Here is a 21,114-nt window from a genome sequence, read left to right on the forward strand (position 1 = left end):
TGGTTTTTCTTGAAGGAACTTTGTCCCTATTTCCAGGGACACCCTGTATATCTATGGAAAATTATGTGAAAGGTAAAAGTTAGTCCAAGGTGTGAAGAATGACATATCAAAAATCCAACCCTGTACAGTGGCTCTAAATATTTTTATTTTTAATTTTTGTAAAATAGTTTTATGGGAATTTTCATGTACAGACACTCTGTACATTTTTAACAAATTAAGCAAATTTAGTACAATTCAACAACTACTTAATTTTTCTAATGTTAAATCAACTAACAATAGTACAATATTTTCTTTTAATATTTTTTGTACAATTTCTTATTGATGCGTGGCCAGAAGCTCGACTTAACTGCTTCTAGTACATTTTTAAAAGTAAATATATGGAATTCATTAATAAATATACGAAAACAACTGTACGGTAATTTAACACTGATTTTAAGTTTAAAAAATATATTTTTTGTCTATTTATAACCCTAACAAGTCTAGTACAAATTAGGACAAAAATTGTACAAAATCAGGACGTTTTTTTGTACACTTAGGAATTTCTTTATGATAGGGTTGTTTCTAGTACATTTCTGTACACCTTCCAAGTTACAATAACGATACGAGCCTGTAAAACTGAGCAACATTATTTGTACTAAATTTAAATAAATTAACCCGAAAAAAGAACTGCGTAGTAGATAAGAATCGCGTTTTCATTCATACTTTGCTCGTTCTTTATGAATTAAGCTAAGAAAAAAAGGGTCAAAGGTGAATGGAAATGAAGGCATAGACGTACTTTTTCCCACATTGTCCTCGAATACCCTCCACACAAAAGCAACTAATGATCCTTAAGCGACTCATTAAAAACTGGTACAATAAATACACCCATAACCTACGCCACTGGACAGAAAGTTTAAGTACCCCCGAAAATTAAGCGGATGAACCAGTGCACCGCGAAACGCCAACATGTTCACTCTATATCTGGTCCTCCTGTGTTTAGTCTTACTGGCCATTTTAGTGGGTGGATCCTGTAAGAGACCCAAAAACTTCCCACCAGGTAAGTCTTCAGTGTCCTCCGCGCTTACTAGATTTAACCCCAACTGGTCGCTTACTTGGGTCCCCCCCAACACGACTGGCCTCCTTGATAACCAGATCTAACCCCACTGGCCTCTCCAATTAATTATATAATGATCCTGTCTGTCTTGTTTCTAATCGAATTGGTGCAGTCGGTAGGACGTGAATTGGCACGTCTATCTCCTTTAAACCTTAGAAACTAGAAACCCCCTTGATAACCAGAACTGACCCCACTGGCCTCTCCAATTATATAATGGTCCCTAGGGACTAGGAAACTAGGGCTTGGTTGACCACTTTTTCCTTCCTCAGGACCCTATTTGTTGCCCCTAATAACTTAAAAATGAAATGATATAATAACCCCAACTGGTCGCCTACTTGGGTAAACGACCCCAAGACTAGAGCAGCCGGTAGGATGGCAACTTTAAAAAATCCTTGAGTAGCCCCCTTGATAACTAGAACTAACCCCATACTGGCCTCTCCAATTATATAATGGTCTCTAGGGACTAGGAAACTAGGGCTTGGTTGACCACTTTTTCCCCTTCTCAGGACCCCGTTTGTTGCCCCTGATAGGAAACCTGCTCTACTACTCGCGAAGGTACAAGGCCCTAGGGTTCCACCATCTTATATGGGCTGAACTGGCCGAGAAATACGGTTCAATCATCGGACTGAAGTTAGGTATGGCGTCAATGGACTTATTAAGGCTAATAACGGATTAATTGTCGACCTAATTGTATAGGTAGAAGCTACGTGGTGACGGTGATGGGTCCGGAGGCCGTCAAAGAGGTTTTGTCTAGGGAGGAGTTCGATGGACGTCCCGACGGGTACTTCTTTAGGCTCAGGACCTTCGGTAAAAGACTCGGTAAGGGTAGTTTAACCAAAAAACGAGTCCTATCGAAATCAGATGTTTTCGTTGAATGTTAGGCATTTTGTTTGCCGACGGCCAATTCTGGAGGAAACAGCGGAAGTTCTCCCTGCAGCACCTGCGCACCTTCGGTTTCGGCTGCAAGGAAATGGAGGAGAAGATCCACGAGGAATGCGTCGCTTTGGTGGAGTCTTTGAAGGCGAAATCCAACGAGCCCATCTTCATGCACAGGGCCTTTGACGTGTCCGTCCTAAACGCCTTGTGGGCCATGCTGGCAGGTACCCTTGACCCTTTAACCCTTATTCAAATGACCAGAAGCGCTTTCCAGGGGTACGTTTTGACGTCAACGACGCCCGCCTAACAGAACTCCTCCATATCCTCCACGACTGTTTCCGGATAGTGGACATATCCGGAGGTCTGATCAACCAAATGCCCATCTTGAGGTTCGTGGCTCCGGACGCCACTGGATACAACCAGTTCCTGGACGTGCTCAATAGGATGTGGACCTTTTTGCAGGTTTCTCCTTTGTCGTGCCCTAAGGCTAGTGTTTATGGTATTTTTTTTTAGGAAACAATTGAGGAGCACCGAAGGACCATCCCGCCCCACCCTAGGGACCTCATTGACGCCTTTTTGAAGTCCATGGAGGTCAAGGTGGACGACTCGTTTACAGGTACAAGTTCTGTTGGTCACCACATAGTCTCTGAAGGAGTTTCTTTTTTTTTTTAAGATGATCAACTGGTGTCACTTTGCTTGGATCTGTTTATGGCTGGGGCGGAGACCACTAGCAACATCTTAGGTGAGTTGATTTTTCATTAGGGTGCATGAATAAATTGGTATTTTTTCCAGGTTTCACCAGCATGTATATGGTGCTATATCCGGAGGTGCAGAGGAAGGTCCAGAAGGAGCTCGACGCCGTGGTGGGGAGGGACCGCTGGCCCACCATTAAAGACAAACCTAAGTAGGCATCCATTGACACCAAAAGCGTAACTTTAGGACAATTATTTCCCAGTTTATTACAAAGCTTTCCTTCAAACCTGTCTTTTCGTTAACTCCTTCATTATTTCCTTACTTAATTTCTTAATTTTTTTTTACTTATTGGGTGCGTCAGTCATGTAAACACTTGAACTTCTTTTAGTCTGACTTATACGCAAGCAGTGCTCCTGGAAATCCTCAGGAGAACCGACCTGGCGCCCATGAGCATCGCGCACAGGGCCACCAAAGATACTCAACTAATGGGATATGACATCGCTGAGGACACCATCATCTTGACTAATTTACACAGTGTCCACATGAACGAGGAGGTCTATGAAAACCCCGAGGAGTTCCTGCCAGAGAGGTTCATCGGCGGTAACGGGAGGATAGTGGTGAACGAGAAGACCTTCATCCCCTTCGGGTTCGGGAAGAGGCGCTGCCTGGGGGAGGTGCTGGCCAAAACCAACATGTTCCTCTTCTTCACCTCTTTGTTGCACAATTTCACCCTGGAGGCGGTCAAGGGGTTTTACCCGGACGTGGTGCCCTACGACGGAGTCACTCTGTCGCCCAGACCGTTCAAGGTCAAGTTAATTATTAGGAACTTGACTACCACTTAAGATAAGGTTGTTAATTGTTGTGCGCCATAGCGGAAATATATTGGGTTTTCGATGTATTACAGTGTTGTCGTTTCATTTTATTTTTTTTTATTAGCTGTTATTCATGCGTATTATTTTGGAAAGCAATGATTTTTTGAAAACAATTTCTTACTGGTAAGTTGCGTGGGGTGTGTGGGGGGGTAAGGGCAGGGTTAATGAAAAACGGTTTTTTTTGCAGAAAATAATTACATAACCTTAAGGTTTTCCCAAGTCAACACCCCCTATCGCTATGGGCCTGCAGGCGGGCTTTCGGCATTACCTGGGGTCTGTCTCCTAAGACCCTCCACTGGATCTACTCGCGCATTGTGAGACCTCTTCTCACACACAGGGCTATCGTTTGGTGGCCATGTACGGAGAAAGCGAAAATTCGTGCTCAAGTGGACAGAGTCCAACGTCTTGCATGTCTCAGCATAACGGGTTCCATGCGGACGGCGCCAACTAGAGCGCTTAAGACTCTGCTGAGCCTTCCGCCTCTGGACCTCGTTGTGCAATTCGAGGCAATGAGGTACGTCCTCGGCGAACTACGTGCTGGCGAGACCGGTCACGGGCCATACAGGAATGTCCTCTCCTTCTGATGAGGAGGGACTGCATGGCTCCAGTGACTGTGGACTGCGAGGGATTCGTGACGCACATTGCAGGCAGAGAGGAGTGGCAGCATTCCAACAGCGACCACCTGGTACACAGATGGCTCCAAAATGAATAACAGAGCTGGATCAGGGCTTTGTGGTAGGATCCCACATACCAGTAGGGCATACTCGCTGGGGGAGCACGCCACTGTCTTCCAGGCCGAAGTATTCGCTGTATTAAAATGCGGACAGAAAACGCGTGACATGTACCACAACACCAAAGAGGTAAACACAAGTGTAAACACAAGACGTGTACCGAGTGACTTTAAGTCCTTCGGACCAGAGAGCCTTATCTCTGGTAAACCCCGGTGGGGCATGACGGGTCCATCAGGAGATCTATATATGCTGCTCTGTGATGCTTTAGTACTATCACCGTTAAATTTTTGCGACACAATTTATGAACCATGTCTCGATAACTCCGACTCAGGTAGAATTCAAAAACTTCAAAACTCTTGCTTAAGACTTATATTTGGTATAAGAAGACGGCAACATATTTCTTATAAATTAAAAGAAGCAGGTTGGCTAAATATGCACAATAGACGAATATTACATATTTTATGTTTTTCTTACAAAGTTCTTAAATCAAAAACTCCGCCTTATTTACTTGAAAAGCTTACCTATCGTACTGATGTGCATAATCTTAATATAAGACGTAAAAATCTTTTAACAATTCCTAGCCATAGCAAAGAACTCTTTAAGCGATCCTTTTCTTATGTCGTACCAAATTTGATTAATAAGTTCAAAATAATTAATTTGACTGTCACTGAAAAAACTTTTAAATTAAAAACCAAGCTTCTTCTTTTAAATCAAACTTAATTTTTCTTGAATGCCTTTCTTTATTAAAATACGACGCACATGCTAACTAACTGAATGCAACGTAAAATATTCTATTAACATTTATTATTCAAAATTAACTGTTTAAAAAAAAAAACAGAAGAAAAAAGAAGAATTTTTTCATTCCGTTTCATCCATTTTTCCCCCTACTGCTTTTTCCCCTCATAAGTATATGCCTACCTATTTGTTTTTTTTTTTAGTTTGTCTATAAGAAATGTTTTTTTTTTCTCTCACTTCTTCTATTATAAGCCTTAACAGAATCCAGGAAGTTGTTTCCTTCTTTTCTGGAAGTCTGAATGCATGGCTTTTTAGTTGCCTTACTTGTGTTAAATAAATTCTTTATATAACCTATTGTTTTTAATATGCTTTCTTTGTTTAATATTCTAATATTCAATTCCATGTATATAATCATATTACCTTCTGTAATTATGCTTTTTTTGTATTGATGGCTAATAAACGTCTTATTATTATTATTATTATTATTATATATGCACAACTGCCTTGGCAGCCCACTGCTTCGACAATTCAATTCAATTCAACACCCCCTATCGAACTTTAGCAAAAGCTAACAATAATATTTTTTGGAAAAAATTGAATTGTAAATTTTCAAGTAGCCGTAACGCCTTCTAGCGGCCGACCAATGAACTTAAAAATATTTTCTATAATTTTTTCTTGTCCGCTCTTATAACAACATTTTTTGTTTGAAGGTTCTACGATTATCAGTTTCTGAGATACAGCCGTCTACCTCGTTTAAGTAGCAGATGAAATAAACCACACAGAGCTCATAAAAAACCCGTAATCTATTAAAATATTTCATAAAAATCCGTAAAATGCAACTACTCCTGTGCGACTAATCGCAGTCCTCCTTAACGTCCTCGTGCAGCTCCTTCCTGCTCCTGTCCAAAAACGAATAGTCCTTGGAGTTCCTCAATCCGCTGATGACGCATGCGCTCAGCGCCGACCGGTTGAGGTTCATGGGGGCGGCATCCACCCACTCGTCAGTTTCCACGTCGTAATACTCCACGTAGTTGATGGTGGTGGACCCGTTGAAGCCCCCGATCACGTAAATATAATCGTCCAGAATCACGGTGCCGAAGTTGCTCCTGGACGTGGTCATTTCCGACCCCTCCATCCACTCGGCACTCGCTCCGGGAATGAAAACTTCCATGGTGGGAAGCCGGGTGTAGCCGTTAAAACCCCCGATGGCATAAAGGGCGTCGTGGTAAGCGATCAGGCTGACTCCGGACCTCGGGGAGGCCATTTGGGGGATGTAGGACCACTGGTTGGTGCTCGGGTCGAACATCTCCGCTGAGTTCATCACTTCTTGTCCATTGAACCCTCCGACGATGTATATCTTATCGTTTAACGTGGCAGCGCTGGCGTCTGAACGTTGCTTCTGCATGGACGGGATCAGCTCCCATTGGTTGCTAACTGGATCGTACCTCTCGGCGGAATTCATGCGGATCCTCCCGTTGTACCCCCCCAGGGCGTAGATTCTATCCAGACAAAGCACCACGCTGACGTAGCAACGCGAGTAGTGCATGCAGGCGCAGTCTTTCCAGAGGTGCACGGCTGGATCGAAGCATCTTGCGGTGTTAAAGTACTCGTTGCCATCGAAACCGCCCACAATGAAAATTTTACCGTCGTAGCTGCACATGCCGTGGTAAGCTCTTGCCACCACATCGGTGTCCTTGGAGACCAGCCACCTGTCAGCCCGATTATCGTAAGTTTCCACGAAACTAGTGGGGCTGCCAGCACTCCAGCCCCCTACAGCGAACAAGATATCGTAAGGGATCCTCGGCCTCATCAAGTAAGTGCTCTTCTGCTTCATCAAAGACTCCCCAAAATCCTCCATGATCGTTAATATATCGGTTAAGTAGAGGGTGCAAGCGGTATCGGCTTGGATCGCTTGCCAATGGGCGATTTTCACGATTTTCTCCTGAGGCAAGTTGCCTAACCTCACGCACTTGATGAGGTCAAGCAGATACTTCTGACGCCCCTCTGAACAATGCTCCGTCCACCTCTTGATGGCCTCGAAAACCACTTCCTCCGACTTCACATTAAGACAATCGTCCGCGAGGATTTGCCTCAGATGCTCCCCGGATAAATCGCAGAAATGCTCGTTATCTTTGAAGACGTTGGCGAAGTTCTGCAGCAAGTAAATGTTGCTGCGATCGGTTAAAGATTTGCAGAAGAACTGCGAGGCGAACTTGAGGACTTGCAGGCAGTTGCTGGCGGTGAGATCTTTGACGAGGAACTCGCAGCACTTCTCCACCACATCGAGGATCTCGTACTGATCCGCGTACTTTAGCAATTCGAAGACGTTGGACTTATTGATCACGCAGTTCCTCGTGTAGGCGTAATCGATGATGACCCTGAAGGCCCCGCTGGAGATCCTCACGTTCGCCTCGGTGATTTCCATGCAACCCCTATTGATCGAGTTGGTGAATAGGGCTCGGAAATAGGGACTCACTGCTGTGAGGACTATGCGGTGGATGTTGAACACCACGCCGTCCTCGCACCTCACCACTCCATCGCAAAGTTGGTTGTTCTCGCGCATCTCTTTCCAGAGGAGCGGGAGTTGCAGGGAGGAGGAGCAGCGACAGCAGCACCTCCTACCGATCGACTGTTTCCTCCGTTTGATCTGCTTGACGTTCCGGAAGTAGAGCGGTTTCCGTTTCGAGGACATTGTGCGCAGTTTCATGTGAAATACCATTTAAAAGGGCTTGTTGTAGAAAGTGGGTGTATACGATGACTGACTGTCAAGCCAGTTTGAGTGACAGAACCGCATAGGTGAGAGGCGGCCGTTCAAGTTCTGGCAACCGTGTGCCTTATATGAGGGATTCCTTATGTAATCGCGGAAGTTCTCGGCAACGCGTCGATTTGGCAACGCGCAGGACCTAATTTAGTCCCATCGTCACGTGGGTTTCCTTTCAAAAGTGATCCTCGTGCGCTTGCAAGTGGATCGGGACGTCGCGACGCACGCCGGTTCACCAGATTTGACCCCTGCTGAATTATGTACTCGGCCGTTTTGTCTTTTCTGTTGGGGTTGGCGCTGCTGGGGTTGTTTCTCCTGAAGGAGTGTGTTAAACCGAAGAAGTTTCCCAGGGGTGAGTTGCGCAGGCTTTTGTTCTTTATTGGGGGGTAAACTGTCTTTGGGGTGGTGTAAAGTAGCCGCTTCTCTAAGGGTTTAATTAGGTTGATAATTTACCATTAGCATTATCACTTATAATAATTAGCCTATTACCGGAGTGCTATATTTTATTTTATATCACTAAAATGCTAATACAGCATTCACCATAACCATTAAAGATAATGTTATTATTATGGTTTTTGTCATTTTGCCACATTGCATTATGCAATTACTTACTTAAGTGCATTTAAAAAGGGTGTAACAAATTATTCCAATCAATTCTATGTCTATGGCCTAGTTTGAATATAATTGAAAAATTTGATGAAGTCAAATCTGGAGGTCTAGCTGGCCATTCAAGTTTTACAGAAATGCGCAAAGTCCTTTCTCCTAGAAAAATAATTAATGTTTATAGAAACTTTTTCTCATATTTTTTTACAAGGAATCACCCATTGAAATATCCCCGTCTATTTTTCGAACACCCTGTATATAGAATAAACCGTAATTTGATTTCACTCATATGGGAAAAAAATCAATAGGACCAAAATCCGGTGCTCTCGCTGGCCATCCATGGCGTCAAATTTCCTCACGCCTTAAGCATCCATTTCTTATTCCAGGTCCTCCATGGATCCCGTTCATAGGAAACGGTCCAGAACTGCGACGACTGGCCAAACTGCACGGCGGTCAACATTTGGCCCTAATAAACTTATCCAGGAAATACCACACCCAGGTGCTGGGCCTCAAATTAGGAAAAGAACGCGTGGCCTGTGTTTGCTCCTACGCCACTGTGCGCCACGTGCTCACTTCCGACCAATTCCAGGGACGTCCCGATAATTTCTTCTTCAAACTGAGGTGTCTGGGTTCCAGGAACGGTTCGTCTTAAACCTAACTCCCGATTGCTGACTAATCAATAATTTTTTTCAGGAATAACTGGTACCGAAGGGGACCTCTGGAAGGAGCAAAGGACCTTCTTGGTGTCCCACTTGAGGGTCCTCGGGTTCGGCAAGTCTTCCATGGAAAAAATGGTGAAAACGGAAATAAGGGAGATCATAGGCGCCCTAGAGAGGGCCAAGGGAGCCATGGAGCTTTCCAGCATGCTCCCCATCTCAGTGTTGAACATCTTATGGTGCCTTACCAGCGGTAAGCCTTACTGAGCTGAAGCAGCTCATTGTTTTGACACTTTTGAACCATAGGGAAGAGTTTGAAGGATAACGAACGGATCCAGAAGCTGCTGGGGCTCATGGAGAAGCGCACGCAGGCCTTCGACATGTCCGGGGGGACCCTCAACAACTATCCCTGGATGAGGTTCGTCGCTCCAGAGAAAACCGGTTATAACCTCATGGTGAACGTTAACGCGCAGATTAAGGACTTCATTATGGAGGCCATAGAGGAACACAAGAGGAGTTGGACCGCAGGGCGTGGCGACGACTTTATTTATTATTTTTTAAGCGAAATGGCCAAAGTTAGGGGACAACAGACCACGTTTACTGGTGAGTCAATGAAAACCAGGGCTGGACGGTAAATTTCTGTTTTTTTTTAATGTAGAACAACAGCTGGTGATGGTGTGTCTGGATATTTTCATCGCTGGATCGACGACCACCAGTAACACCATAGACTTCGCCTTTCTCGCGATGATCCTTTTTCCAGAGGTGCAACAGAGGGTGCATCAGTGTCTGGACAGCGAGTTCAAGAAGAAGGAGGATGTGTTTTATTGTGATAGACAGAGGTAAAAGATAGGGTGGATTGATTGATTGATTTTATGAAGATAATAGAGGTGGGCTGGAAAAACTTGTCAATATCTTAAAAACTAGTCAAAAATATTTTGAAAATTTAATATTGGATACTTAGGCGCACACCACTGTCAAGGTTTGGAAACTCTATCTCAGCTAGTTTCATTGGAACCGGATTCTAAAGTCACCCTATCAATTATTTAATTATTTTTAAGCCGATTACATAGACCGCCCGAACAAACCTGGTCATATCTCAAAAAATAGTCAAAAATATTTTGAAAATTTTTGACGTTCCTAATAGGGGAAACTTGAGCGCACACCACTGTCCAAGTTTGGAAACTCTAGCTCAGGTAGTTTCATTAGAAACAGATTTTAAAGTCACTCTATCAATTAATTTAATTATTTTTACGTCGATAACGGACCGCCCGAACAAACCTGGTCATATCTCCAAAACTAGTCAAAAATATTTCGAAAACTTTTGAAGTTCCTGGTAGAGGAAACTTGAGCGCACACCACTGTCCAAGTTTGGAAACTCTAGCTCAGCTAGTTTCATTGAAATCAAATTTTAAAGTCCCCCTATCAATTAACTTAATTATTTTTACGCCGATTACATAGACTGCCCAAACAAACCTGGTCATATCTCGAAAACTAGTCAAAAATATTTTGAAAACTTTTGATCTTCCTGGTAGGGGAAACTTAAGCGCACACCACTGTCCAAGTTTGGAAACTCTAGCTCAGCTAGTTTCATTGGAACCAGATTCTAAAGTCACCCTATCAATTAATTTAATTATTTTTACGCCGATAACAGACCGCCCGAACAAACCTGGTCATATCTCAAAAACTAGTCAAAAATATTTCGAAAACTTTTGAAGTTCCTGGTAGGGGAAACTTGAGCGCACACCACTGACCAAGTTTGAAAACTCTAGCTCAGCTAGTTTCATTGGAAAGAGACTCTAAAGTCACCCTATCAATTATTTAATTATTTTTAAGCCGATTACATAGACCGCCTGAACAAACCTGGTCATATCTCCAAAATTAGTCAAAAATATTTCGAAAACTCTTGAAGTTCCTATTAGGGGAAACTTGAGCGCACACCACTGTCCAAGTTTGGAAACTCTAGCTCAGCTAGTTTCATTGGAAAGAGACTCTAAAGTCACCCCATCAATTAATTTAATTATTTTTACGCCGATAACAGCCCGCCCGAACAAACCTGGTCATATCTCAAAAACTAGTCAAAAATATTTCGAAAACTCTTGAAGTTTCTTGCAGGGGACACTTGAGCGCACACCACTGTCCAAGTTTGGAAACTCTATCTCAGCTAGTTTCATTGGAAAGAGACTCTAAAGTCACCCTATCAATTAATTTAATTATTTTTACGCCGATAACAGACCGCCCAAACAAACCTGGTCATATCTCAAAAAATAGTCAAAAATATTTTGAAAATTTTTGACGTTCCTAATAGGGGAAACTTGAGCGCACATCACTGTCCAAGTTTGAAAACTCTAGCTCAGCTAGTTTCATTGGAAAGAGACTCTAAAGTCACCCTATCAATTAATTTAATTATTTTTACGCCGATAACAAACCGCCCGAACAAACCTGGTCATATCTCAAAAACTAGTCAAAAATATTTCGAAAACTTTTGAAGTTCCTGGTAGGGGAAACTTGAGCGCACACCACTGTCCAAGTTTGGAAACTCTAGCTCAGCTAGCTTCTTTGAAAAACTAGGAAGCATTTCAAGGTCACCCTGATTAACTACTTATCCGACGAAAATGTCCACGTCGACTATTTGATCCTAGCTAGACTCGTTAAGCTCCTTGACATCCCATATACTCTTGCTGACGACACCACTATACTCCAAGAATATTCCAATTCCAAGCTCAACCACCCGATTCTGCCCATATTAATTTTTCTTTTTTCCTCCATTTCATCAAGAAACCTTATAATATTCCTCAGGGTACCGTACATAGAAGCCGTCCTCCTAGAATGCCAACGCTACTTTCCAGTGGTGCCAGTTATAGGACCCCGGAGGGCTCTGGTCACCACCACCATAGACGAATACGTCATTCCAAAGGTTCACCCCCTCAAACACACCTTCATCCATAAGCGTACTAACCCGGGAACATTTTCAGGACACAACGGTTTTACTCAACTTACATTCGGTGCACCACGACAAGACTTTCTGGAAGGATCCAGAGGTCTTCAGGCCGGAGCGGTTCCTGGATAAAGATGGCGCCTTAAAGGCACACGACAGGGTGATGACGTTCGGTTTAGGTAATACAAATCCGGCTTAAGTCGGCTAAATCATGAATATTTGGTTTCCAGGTAAAAGGAGATGCTTGGGAGACGCCCTGGCTAAGTCCTGTATATTCCTGTTTTTCGTGGAAATTTTGAGGAATTTCCAGATCGAGCGGGACGCCAGCGCAGAAAGACCCTCGGGAAAACCGATCCCGGGCATGACCATGACTCCCGAGAAGTACAAGGCCAGATTCGTTCCCAAGGTTTAGATTGCAACTGGCATCCAGGTTTTCAGTATTATTATTGTTATTATATTATTAGGGGGAATAAAGGACGTTGATGGGGAAAATTGTTATTTATTACGCTCTTGCCCTACCCGGTCGCCAGACTTAAAATAGTTTCAAAAAACAATTAAGAGATATTAGATAGAGTCCATCTTCTTCTATTTATCAGTAGAATGGCCAGTGCGACAACCAGATCTAAATACTCTCACCGAAATATCAGGAGTGACCAAGTTTTGCGCAGTTGTCAAATTAGTTGCAGCTTATCGTGAATTGATCAGTTGACCCAAATTCATTCGATTTTTAATCAGAATCTTCTAAGAATCACTTGGTCACTAGAATGGCCAATTCTACGACCAGATCTAAATACTCTCGCCGAAATATCACGAGTATGACCGAGTTTAGCGCTGTTGTCAAATTAGTTGAATCTTACCGTTAAATAACCAGTTTGATCAGCTAACTCAATTCGTATTAATTTTCAATCAGAATCTTGTGGTTTTAGAGTCGAACTTTTTCAAAGAGCAACTGGAGTGGCCAGTTCTACAACCAGATCTGAATCGTCTCGCCATAACATCAAGGGTATGACTCCGTTTTGCACTGTTGTCAAATTACTCGCATCTCATGGGGATGGTGAAATGACCAGCCTGACCAATTGACTCCTCGAATCCTATTGATTTTCCATAAGAATCTGGTGTTTTCCATCTCCTTCTAACTGTCAGTAAAATGGCCCGATCGATAACCACACCCAAACACTCACCGTAATATCAAGAGTATGGCACCGTTTTGCTTTGTTGTCAAATTACGCGCATCTCATCGAAATTGGCCGGTACGACCAACCGATCTAAACACTTTCGCCAAAATGTCAAGAATATGACTTAGTTTTGCACCGTTGTCAAATTACTCGCACCTCGTAAGAATGATAAAATGACCAGCCTGACTCCTCGAATCCTATTGATTTTGCATAAGAATCTGGTGACTTGTTTGCCAACTCCTTCTAACTGTCAGTAAAATGGCCCGATCGATAACCATACCCAAACACTCTCACCATAATATCAACAGTATGGCACCGTTTTGCTTTGTTGTCAAATTGCGCGCCTCTCATCGAAATTGGCCGGTACGACCAACCGATCTAGTGGTTTTAGAGTCAAACTTCTTCTAAAAGCAGTTTTCTCATTAAAATGACCAGTTCGACGACCAGATCTAAACATTCTCGCCAAAGTATCAATAGTACGACCACGTTTTACACTGTTGCCAAATTAATTGCATAATATCGTGAAATTACTAGTTTGACCAGCTGATTCAGTTTCTATTAATTTTTAACCAGAATCTGGTGGTTTCAGGGTCTTTTCAGCTCCTTCTAACAGCAACTTTGTCACTAGAATGGCCAGTTCGACGACCAGATCTGAACACTCTCACCAAAACATCAAGAGTACGGCATCGTTCTGCGCTGTTGTCAAATTAATTGCACATTATCGTGAAATGACCAGTTTGACCACTTAACTTAATTCCTATTGATGTTCAATCAGAATCTGGTAGTTTTAGAGTCAAACTTGTTTTAGGGGCCACTTTGCCACTAGAATAACTAGTTCTACAATCCGGTAAGAGGGTTTGATCATCGGCAACTATTGGAACGCTTCAATCTACATCCATTACATCTCAGAAGAATGATCTTCTCTGTAAAATTCCTGCATGGGTTACTGAATGGATTCATTGATAGTCCTGTACTTCTTTCTGGTGTACGTTTCACGATGCCTAGGCTTAATGCTAGACATCCCCTAACATTCTTTCTGCCAAGGCCTCATACTGACATCCTGTTGAAATTGCCACTATATACAATATGCGCTATATTTCATGTGCGTTATAAATTTCTCTCCGGTTCATGTGATTATCGATATCTTGGCGGATCATTACTTTTGGGATCCTGGGCCCTAAGAAAAGCAAACAAGCCCAAATAGATTACAAAGGGGTCTTCAGAGAAGGGGTCTTCCTGTTATTGGGCGAGTTGCCTGTTGGAAATAAAGGCTTATTATTATTATTATAAAAGCAGTTTTCTTATTTAAATGGCCAGTTTGACGACCAGATCTGAACACTCTCGCCAAAACATCAAGAGTACCACATCGATTTGCGTAGTTGTCAAATCAGTTGCATCTTATCGTGAAATGACTAGTTTCACCAGCTAACTCAAGTCCTATTAATTTTCATTCAGAATCTGGTAGTTTTAGGCTCAGACTTCTTTTAAGGGCAACTTTGCCACTGGAATTGCCAGTTCTACAACCAGATTTGAATACTCTCGCCGAAATATCAAGAGTACGACACCGTTCTACGTTGTTGTCAAATCAGTTGCATCTTATCGTGAAATGACAAGTTTGACCAGCTGATTCAAGTCCTATTGATTTTCATTCAGAATCTGGTGTTTTTAGAGACAAATTCCTTCTAAAACAACTTTGTCACTGGAATGGCCAGTTCGACGACCAGATCTGAACACTCTCGCCGAAACATCAAGAGTACGACCACGTTTTACACTGTTGTCAAATTAATTGCAACTTATCGTAAAATGAATAGTTTGATCAGCTGACTCAATTTCTATTAATTTTTAACCAGAATCTGGTGGTTTCAGAGTCTAGCTCCTTCTAACAGCAACTTTCTCACTGAAATGGCCAGTTCGACGACCAGATCTGAACACTCTCACCAAAACATCAAGAGTACGACCCCGTTTTACGCTGTTGTCAAATTAATTGCATATTATCGTGAGATGACCAGTTTGACCACCTAACTTAATTCCTATTGATTTTCCATCAGAATCTGGTAGTTTTAGAGTCAAACTTCTTTTAGGAGCAACTTTGCCACTAGAATAACTAGTTCTACAACCAGATCTGAATACTCTCGCCTAAATATCAAGAGTACGACCCTATTTTGCGCTGTTGTCAAATTATGTGTATCTTATCGTAAAATGACCAGTCTTAATGCAAATCCTATTGATTTTTAAGCAGAATCTGGTTATTAACTGATTATTGGGGCTAGTGCGTGAGTTGTATTATTTTTCTCCTAACTAAAGGTTCTATATGTATAATTTGGCCTAGTCTTGGACTATGGCTCACATAATCGACTGTAACTCAGTGAGTTCTTAAGCCACAAGAATCATTCATATATCAAATTATTTGCCATAAAACACCTTAACTAATAGTGCAATTTTTATTAAAATATCTTATTTAGATTTCGACTTTTGGTAAAAAAAGTTCCATGAAATAGAGCTGAAGCAAAAGTGCTTCAGCTCAGTAACTTTTTGAGCTAAAAACACCAGTCTCAAAATAAACCCCAAAAAGCTCTTAATACTTGTCTTAAAAAATTGGGTAAAAATATTAAAGGGTTTTTGTGTGACCTTCAAAAGTGTCCATTTTAGTGATTTTTTCAGTTTTAAACTGTATAATTTGGACTAGTTTTGAACCATCGATCATATATTAAGCTGTAACTTAAAGAGTTCTTAAGCTACAAGAGTCGTTTATATATCAAATCATTTGCTATGAAAAACCCTAATTTACAGTGAACCTTTTATTAGATTACCTGAAATAGTTTTTAAAATATCTTTCTTAGAATTCGACTTTTGGTAAAAAAAGTTTCATGCAATAGAGTGCTCTATTTCAGCAACTCCTTAAGCTAGAATCATCTTTTACACGTCCAAACAAACATCAAGAAGCCCCTAATACTCTTCTAAAAAAATTGAGTAAAAACCTCAAAGAGTTTTTGTTTGAGTGTCAAAAGTGTCTTTGCTAATCATTTTTTAAGTTTTAAACCGTATACTTTGGACTGGTCTTGGACCATGGCTCACATTATTGGCTGTAACTCAGTAAGTTCTCAAGTCACAAGAGCCGTTCATATATCAAATTATTTGCCAAGAAACACCCTAACTTACAGTGAAATTTCCATTAAAGTGCCTAAGAAAGTTTTTCAAATATCCTGCTTAGAACTCGATTTTTGGTAAAAATAAGTTTCATGAAATAGGGCTCAAGCAAAAGTATTCTAGATCAATAGCTCTTTAAGCTAGAATCAACTTTTAAACCTCAAATCAAACTCTGTACTGTTTCGCGTAGTGACGTGCCTTTTGTCTTGGAGGATTTGCATCACCCTGCACTGGAAATTGATTTTACTGTCTCAGGCCAACGTGTCCATAATGTTCAGCTTAATAAAAACTTCCATCTCCTTTATGACTTGATCCTTGAAGCTGACTGGTCTACTGTGTATTTATCCTCTATACAGCAAATACGCAATGAATATAAGTTCTATATATCAAACACCGAAAGGAATATTTCTTTGGACCCATCTAGCTTTTGGAATTTTATTGGTTCTAAGAAGGCTGGCACCAGGAGGCTACCCGATGACGTGGTAATTAAAGACCCACAAGACATCGTTGATGCTTTTGCACTGTTCTTTGGTGAGGCATTTATACAATCAAATTTCATTAACCATTCGTCGACGTCTGATAATGTGCCCCACTTTTGACATTTCCAACGTTGATGCTTCCCAGATTATTTTGGCCAGTAAAAAACTCAAAAATAAGTTAACATCTGGTGTAGACGGTGTGCCTAGCTTCTTGGTTAAAGATTGCATTGGTGTCCTGGCTGACCTACATTTTCAACTTAATACTGTCAACAGAACAGATTCTTGAAATTTGGAAGACTGCTAAAATAACACACACTAAAGGCCAATCTCATTACTCTGTAACTTCTCAAAAATTTCGAAATTATCCTGAATCGGTCGCTATTTAGTCACGCAAAAGAAGTTATATCTCTGTAGACCAGCATGGATTGTTTAGCGGGCGATCTTGTGTTACTAACTTATCCTGTCTGTCTCACTTGATGTTAATACTCAAGTCGATGTTATTTATACCGACTTACTATATTTTGCTGCATAAATTAACTCAGTATGGTTTTTCACGGAGATCAGAATCATGTTGGTCTCCTTGAATCTGTTCAGCGTAGATTTGCTAAGTTTTTGGCCTTCAGGCAGGATGGCATATATCCGGTAAGAAGGTTTGATCATCGGCAACTATTGGAACGCTTCAATCTACATCCATTACATCTCAGAAGAATGATCTTCTCTGTAAAATTCCTGCATGGGTTACTGAATGGATTCATTGATAGTCCTGTACTTCTTTCTGGTGTACGTTTCACGATGCCTAGGCTTAATGCTAGACATCCCCTAACATTCTTTCTGCCAAGGCCTCATACTAACATCCTGTTGAAATTGCCACTATATACAATATGCGCTATATTTCATGTGCGTTATAAATTTCTCTCCGGTTCATGTGATTATCGATATCTTGGCGGATCATTACTCTTGGGATCCTGGGCCCTGAGAAAAGCAAACAAGCCCAAATAGATTACAAAGGGGTCTTCAGAGAAGGGGGTCTTCCTGTTATTGGGCGAGTTGCCTGTTGGAAATAAAGGCTTATTATTATTATTATTATAAAAGCAGTTTTCTTATTTAAATGGCCAGTTTGACGACCAGATCTGAACACTCTCGCCAAAACATCAAGAGTACCACATCGATTTGCGTAGTTGTCAAATCAGTTGCATCTTATCGTGAAATGACTAGTTTCACCAGCTAACTCAAGTCCTATTAATTTTCATTCAGAATCTGGTGTTTTTAGAGACAAATTCCTTCTAAAACAACTTTGTCACTGGAATGGCCAGTTCGACGACCAGATCTGAACACTCTCGCCGAAACATCAAAAGTACGACCACGTTTTACACTGTTGTCAAATGAATTGCAACTTATCGTAAAATGAATAGTTTGATCAGCTGACTCAATTTCTATTAATTTTTAACCAGAATCTGGTGGTTTCAGAGTCTAGTTCCTTCTAACAGCAACTTTGTCACTAGAATGGCCAGTTCGACGACCAGATCTGAACACTCTCACCAAAACATCAAGAGTACGGCATCGTTCTGCGCTGTTGTCAAATTAATTGCACATTATCGTGAAATGACCAGTTTGACCACCTAACTCAATGCCTATTAATGTTCAATCAGAATCTGGTGGTTTTAGAGTCAAACTTCTTCTAACAGCAACTTTGTCACTGGAATGGCCAGTTTTACAACCAGATCTGAACACTCTCACCAAAACATCAAGAGTACGGCATCGTTCTGCGCTGTTGTCAAATTAATTTCATATTATCGTGAAATGACCAGTTTGACCACCTAACTTAATTCCTATTGATTTTCCATCAGAATCTGGTAGTTTTAGAGTCAAACTTCTTTTAGGGGCAACTTTGCCACTAGAATAACTAGTTCTACAACCAGATCTGAATACTCTCGCCTAAATATCAAGAGTACGACCCTATTTTGCGCTGTTGTCAAATTATGTGTATCTTATCGTAAAATGACCAGTCTTATTGCAAATCCTATTGATTTTTAAGCAGAATTTGGTTATTAACTGATTATTGGGGCTAGTCCTAACTAAAGGTTCTATATGTATAATTTGGCCTAGTCTTGGACTATGGCTCACATAATCGACTGTAACTCAGTGAGTTCTTAAGCCACAAGAATCATTCATATATCAAATTATTTGCCCTAAAACACCTTAACTAATAGTGCATTTTTTATTAAAATACTTGCAATATTTTTTAAAATATCTTATTTAGATTTCGACTTTTGGTAAAAAAAGTTCCATGAAATAGAGCTGAAGCAAAAGTGCTTTAGCTCAGTAACTTTTTGAGCTAAAAACACCTTTTATGTCTCAAAATAAACCTCAAGAAGTCCTTAATACTTTTCTGAAAAAATTGAGTAAGAACCTTAAAGGGTTTTTGATTAGGCCACAAAAGTGTCCTTGCCAGTCATTTTTTAAGTTTTAAACTGTATACTTTGGACTGGCCTTGGACCATGGCTCATATAATTAACTGTAATTCAGTAAGTTCTTAAGCTACACGAGTCGTTTATATATCAAGTCATTTGCTATGAAAAACCCTAATTTACAGTGAACTTTTTATTAGATTACCTGAAATAGTTTTTAGATAAGGTTCATCGTAAATCGAAGGCGTTAGAGTGGTTTTTTACTATACATTTATTAGCATCTGACTTACAACTGCCTTACGTCACCGAACATAAACTAGAATAGAAGGATCACTCTAAGCGCCGCCCAAAATGTTGCCTGTCTCACTCGCTTTCTGATGCTACTCTTTTTTGCTGCCCGGTGGCGACTGCGTTATACAGGGGCGTCTTCAATATTAGAACTATAATAGCGTTGTGCGGAAATTTTGTACTTTAAAAATGCCGGCGATATGTTGCGTAGATGGCTGCAGGAGTAAAAGGGGATATACATTTTTAAAAAAATAAAAATGGATTAGTTTACAGAAAAAAATACACGCTTTTCTTCAGTATTTCTTAAATATCTCGGAAAATTGAGATCCTACAAAAAAATTCAAAAAGTGTCAGCGATTTAGAGTACATATTTTTTTCAAATCGTGATTTTAATCTAAAAAAATGCAAAATTTTTGGTAATATTCTGTTATTAGTGGTGGTTTTTTAATAGTGAAAGCTATCCGATTTATTATTAGTTGCATTGCAATCATTTGAATGATATAAATTTTAGCCACTTATACCGTCTAACCATACTTAAAACTGCATTTTTTTCGTCATTAAGGGTGGTTTTTAAGGGTTTAAGTTTCAAAATATTGATGTGTACTATAATCCCCAATGTAAAACTATATTTATTTTGAATATTTATATGAATTCTAGGTTGTAAAACACCTATTTTCGTTTTATTTGAATTTTAGTGGTTTGTTCTTTCATCCCCTATTTAAAAAGCAAATAATTAGGCATTTAATAAGTTTTTTTTATTTAACTGCCTTTTTATATTTCACTCTTACCGAGTTCCATATGCTGAGTGTTGTTATCACATTATTATGTAAATTTTATTAAATATTTAAAAAACGGGTATATTAACGAAGTTATTATTAATTAAGTGTATGTAATATTAGGTAGGTAGTTTCTTGGTCAGTTAAGAAAAGAGCATGAAAGGAACGTAAAGCTAAGATTTAATTGTGTACATTCTAATAAACTTAATTTTAAAGCTATCTACCAAGTGTTTTTCTTACAGTTATTTGTTCAAAAGAGATACTTAATAATATTCTTTCAATTTCATTTTAACAATAATACAAAGTGCCTTTAATTTCAAAAAATTCCATATATTACACGCTGCCCGCCGCGATGTACGAAAATATTCCTTATTAAAAATGTTTCAAACACCCCCCGTATCGTAAAGGATTGCCGTCGAAACTAAATAATGATTTAAGACCGCGTAAAAAAAGTCGGCACTCTTTAGAAGTCCCTACTTCAAACGGCCGCAAGACAGTGAACCTACTGTCTTGTTCTTTATACTGTGCTTACGTCTACAATAATCCTAAACTAGTAACCTTAACTACGCAGCGTCTACGTGCTGTTTCATATGTAATAAGCATAATATAAATTATAAATATATTGGTGTTGCCTTGACAATCTAGAACACCATACTCACCTACATACCTTGGACTATATTCCTTAATTAAAGATAATTTTGCCATAATTTTGTCATACATATTACTTGCGAGTCAATTTGCAGCAAGAGTACAACCCTATTTTGCGCGTTGTCAAATTAGTTGCATCTCTTTGTGAAATGACCAGTTTGACCGCTGATGACCCGATTCCTATTCATTTTCAATCAGAATCTGCTGGTTTTTGAGTCAAGATTCTTCGAAGAGCAAC

The 21,114-nt window shown here is 40.5% G+C and overlaps 2 protein-coding genes across 2 annotated transcripts; one reads left to right on the forward strand and one right to left on the reverse strand.

The window, feature by feature from the left end:
• The first annotated feature begins 917 nt into the window (after positions 1–917).
• On the forward strand, positions 918–12,447 carry LOC126747190 (uncharacterized). The gene is made up of 20 exons (XM_050455692.1): positions 918–1,036; positions 1,600–1,728; positions 1,790–1,912; positions 1,975–2,193; positions 2,244–2,431; positions 2,483–2,585; positions 2,643–2,711; positions 2,762–2,873; positions 3,051–3,502; positions 5,864–6,285; positions 6,508–6,813; positions 7,456–7,741; positions 8,018–8,113; positions 8,751–9,005; positions 9,058–9,273; positions 9,327–9,623; positions 9,679–9,859; positions 11,817–11,934; positions 11,993–12,134; positions 12,186–12,447. The coding sequence occupies exons 1-20, from the start codon at positions 946–948 to the stop codon at positions 12,365–12,367; spliced, it is 3,987 nt and encodes a 1,328-aa protein (XP_050311649.1). The 5' UTR covers positions 918–945; the 3' UTR covers positions 12,368–12,447.
• LOC126747374 (kelch-like protein 10) lies at positions 5,786–7,783 on the reverse strand. Its single transcript, XM_050455951.1, has one exon. The coding sequence runs from the start codon at positions 7,717–7,719 to the stop codon at positions 5,854–5,856; it is 1,866 nt and encodes a 621-aa protein (XP_050311908.1). The 5' UTR covers positions 7,720–7,783; the 3' UTR covers positions 5,786–5,853.
• Positions 12,448–21,114: the final 8,667 nt, after the last annotated feature.

This window comes from Anthonomus grandis, chromosome 19, assembly GCF_022605725.1.
Source record: "Anthonomus grandis grandis chromosome 19, icAntGran1.3, whole genome shotgun sequence".
Taxonomy (NCBI): domain Eukaryota; kingdom Metazoa; phylum Arthropoda; class Insecta; order Coleoptera; family Curculionidae; genus Anthonomus; species Anthonomus grandis.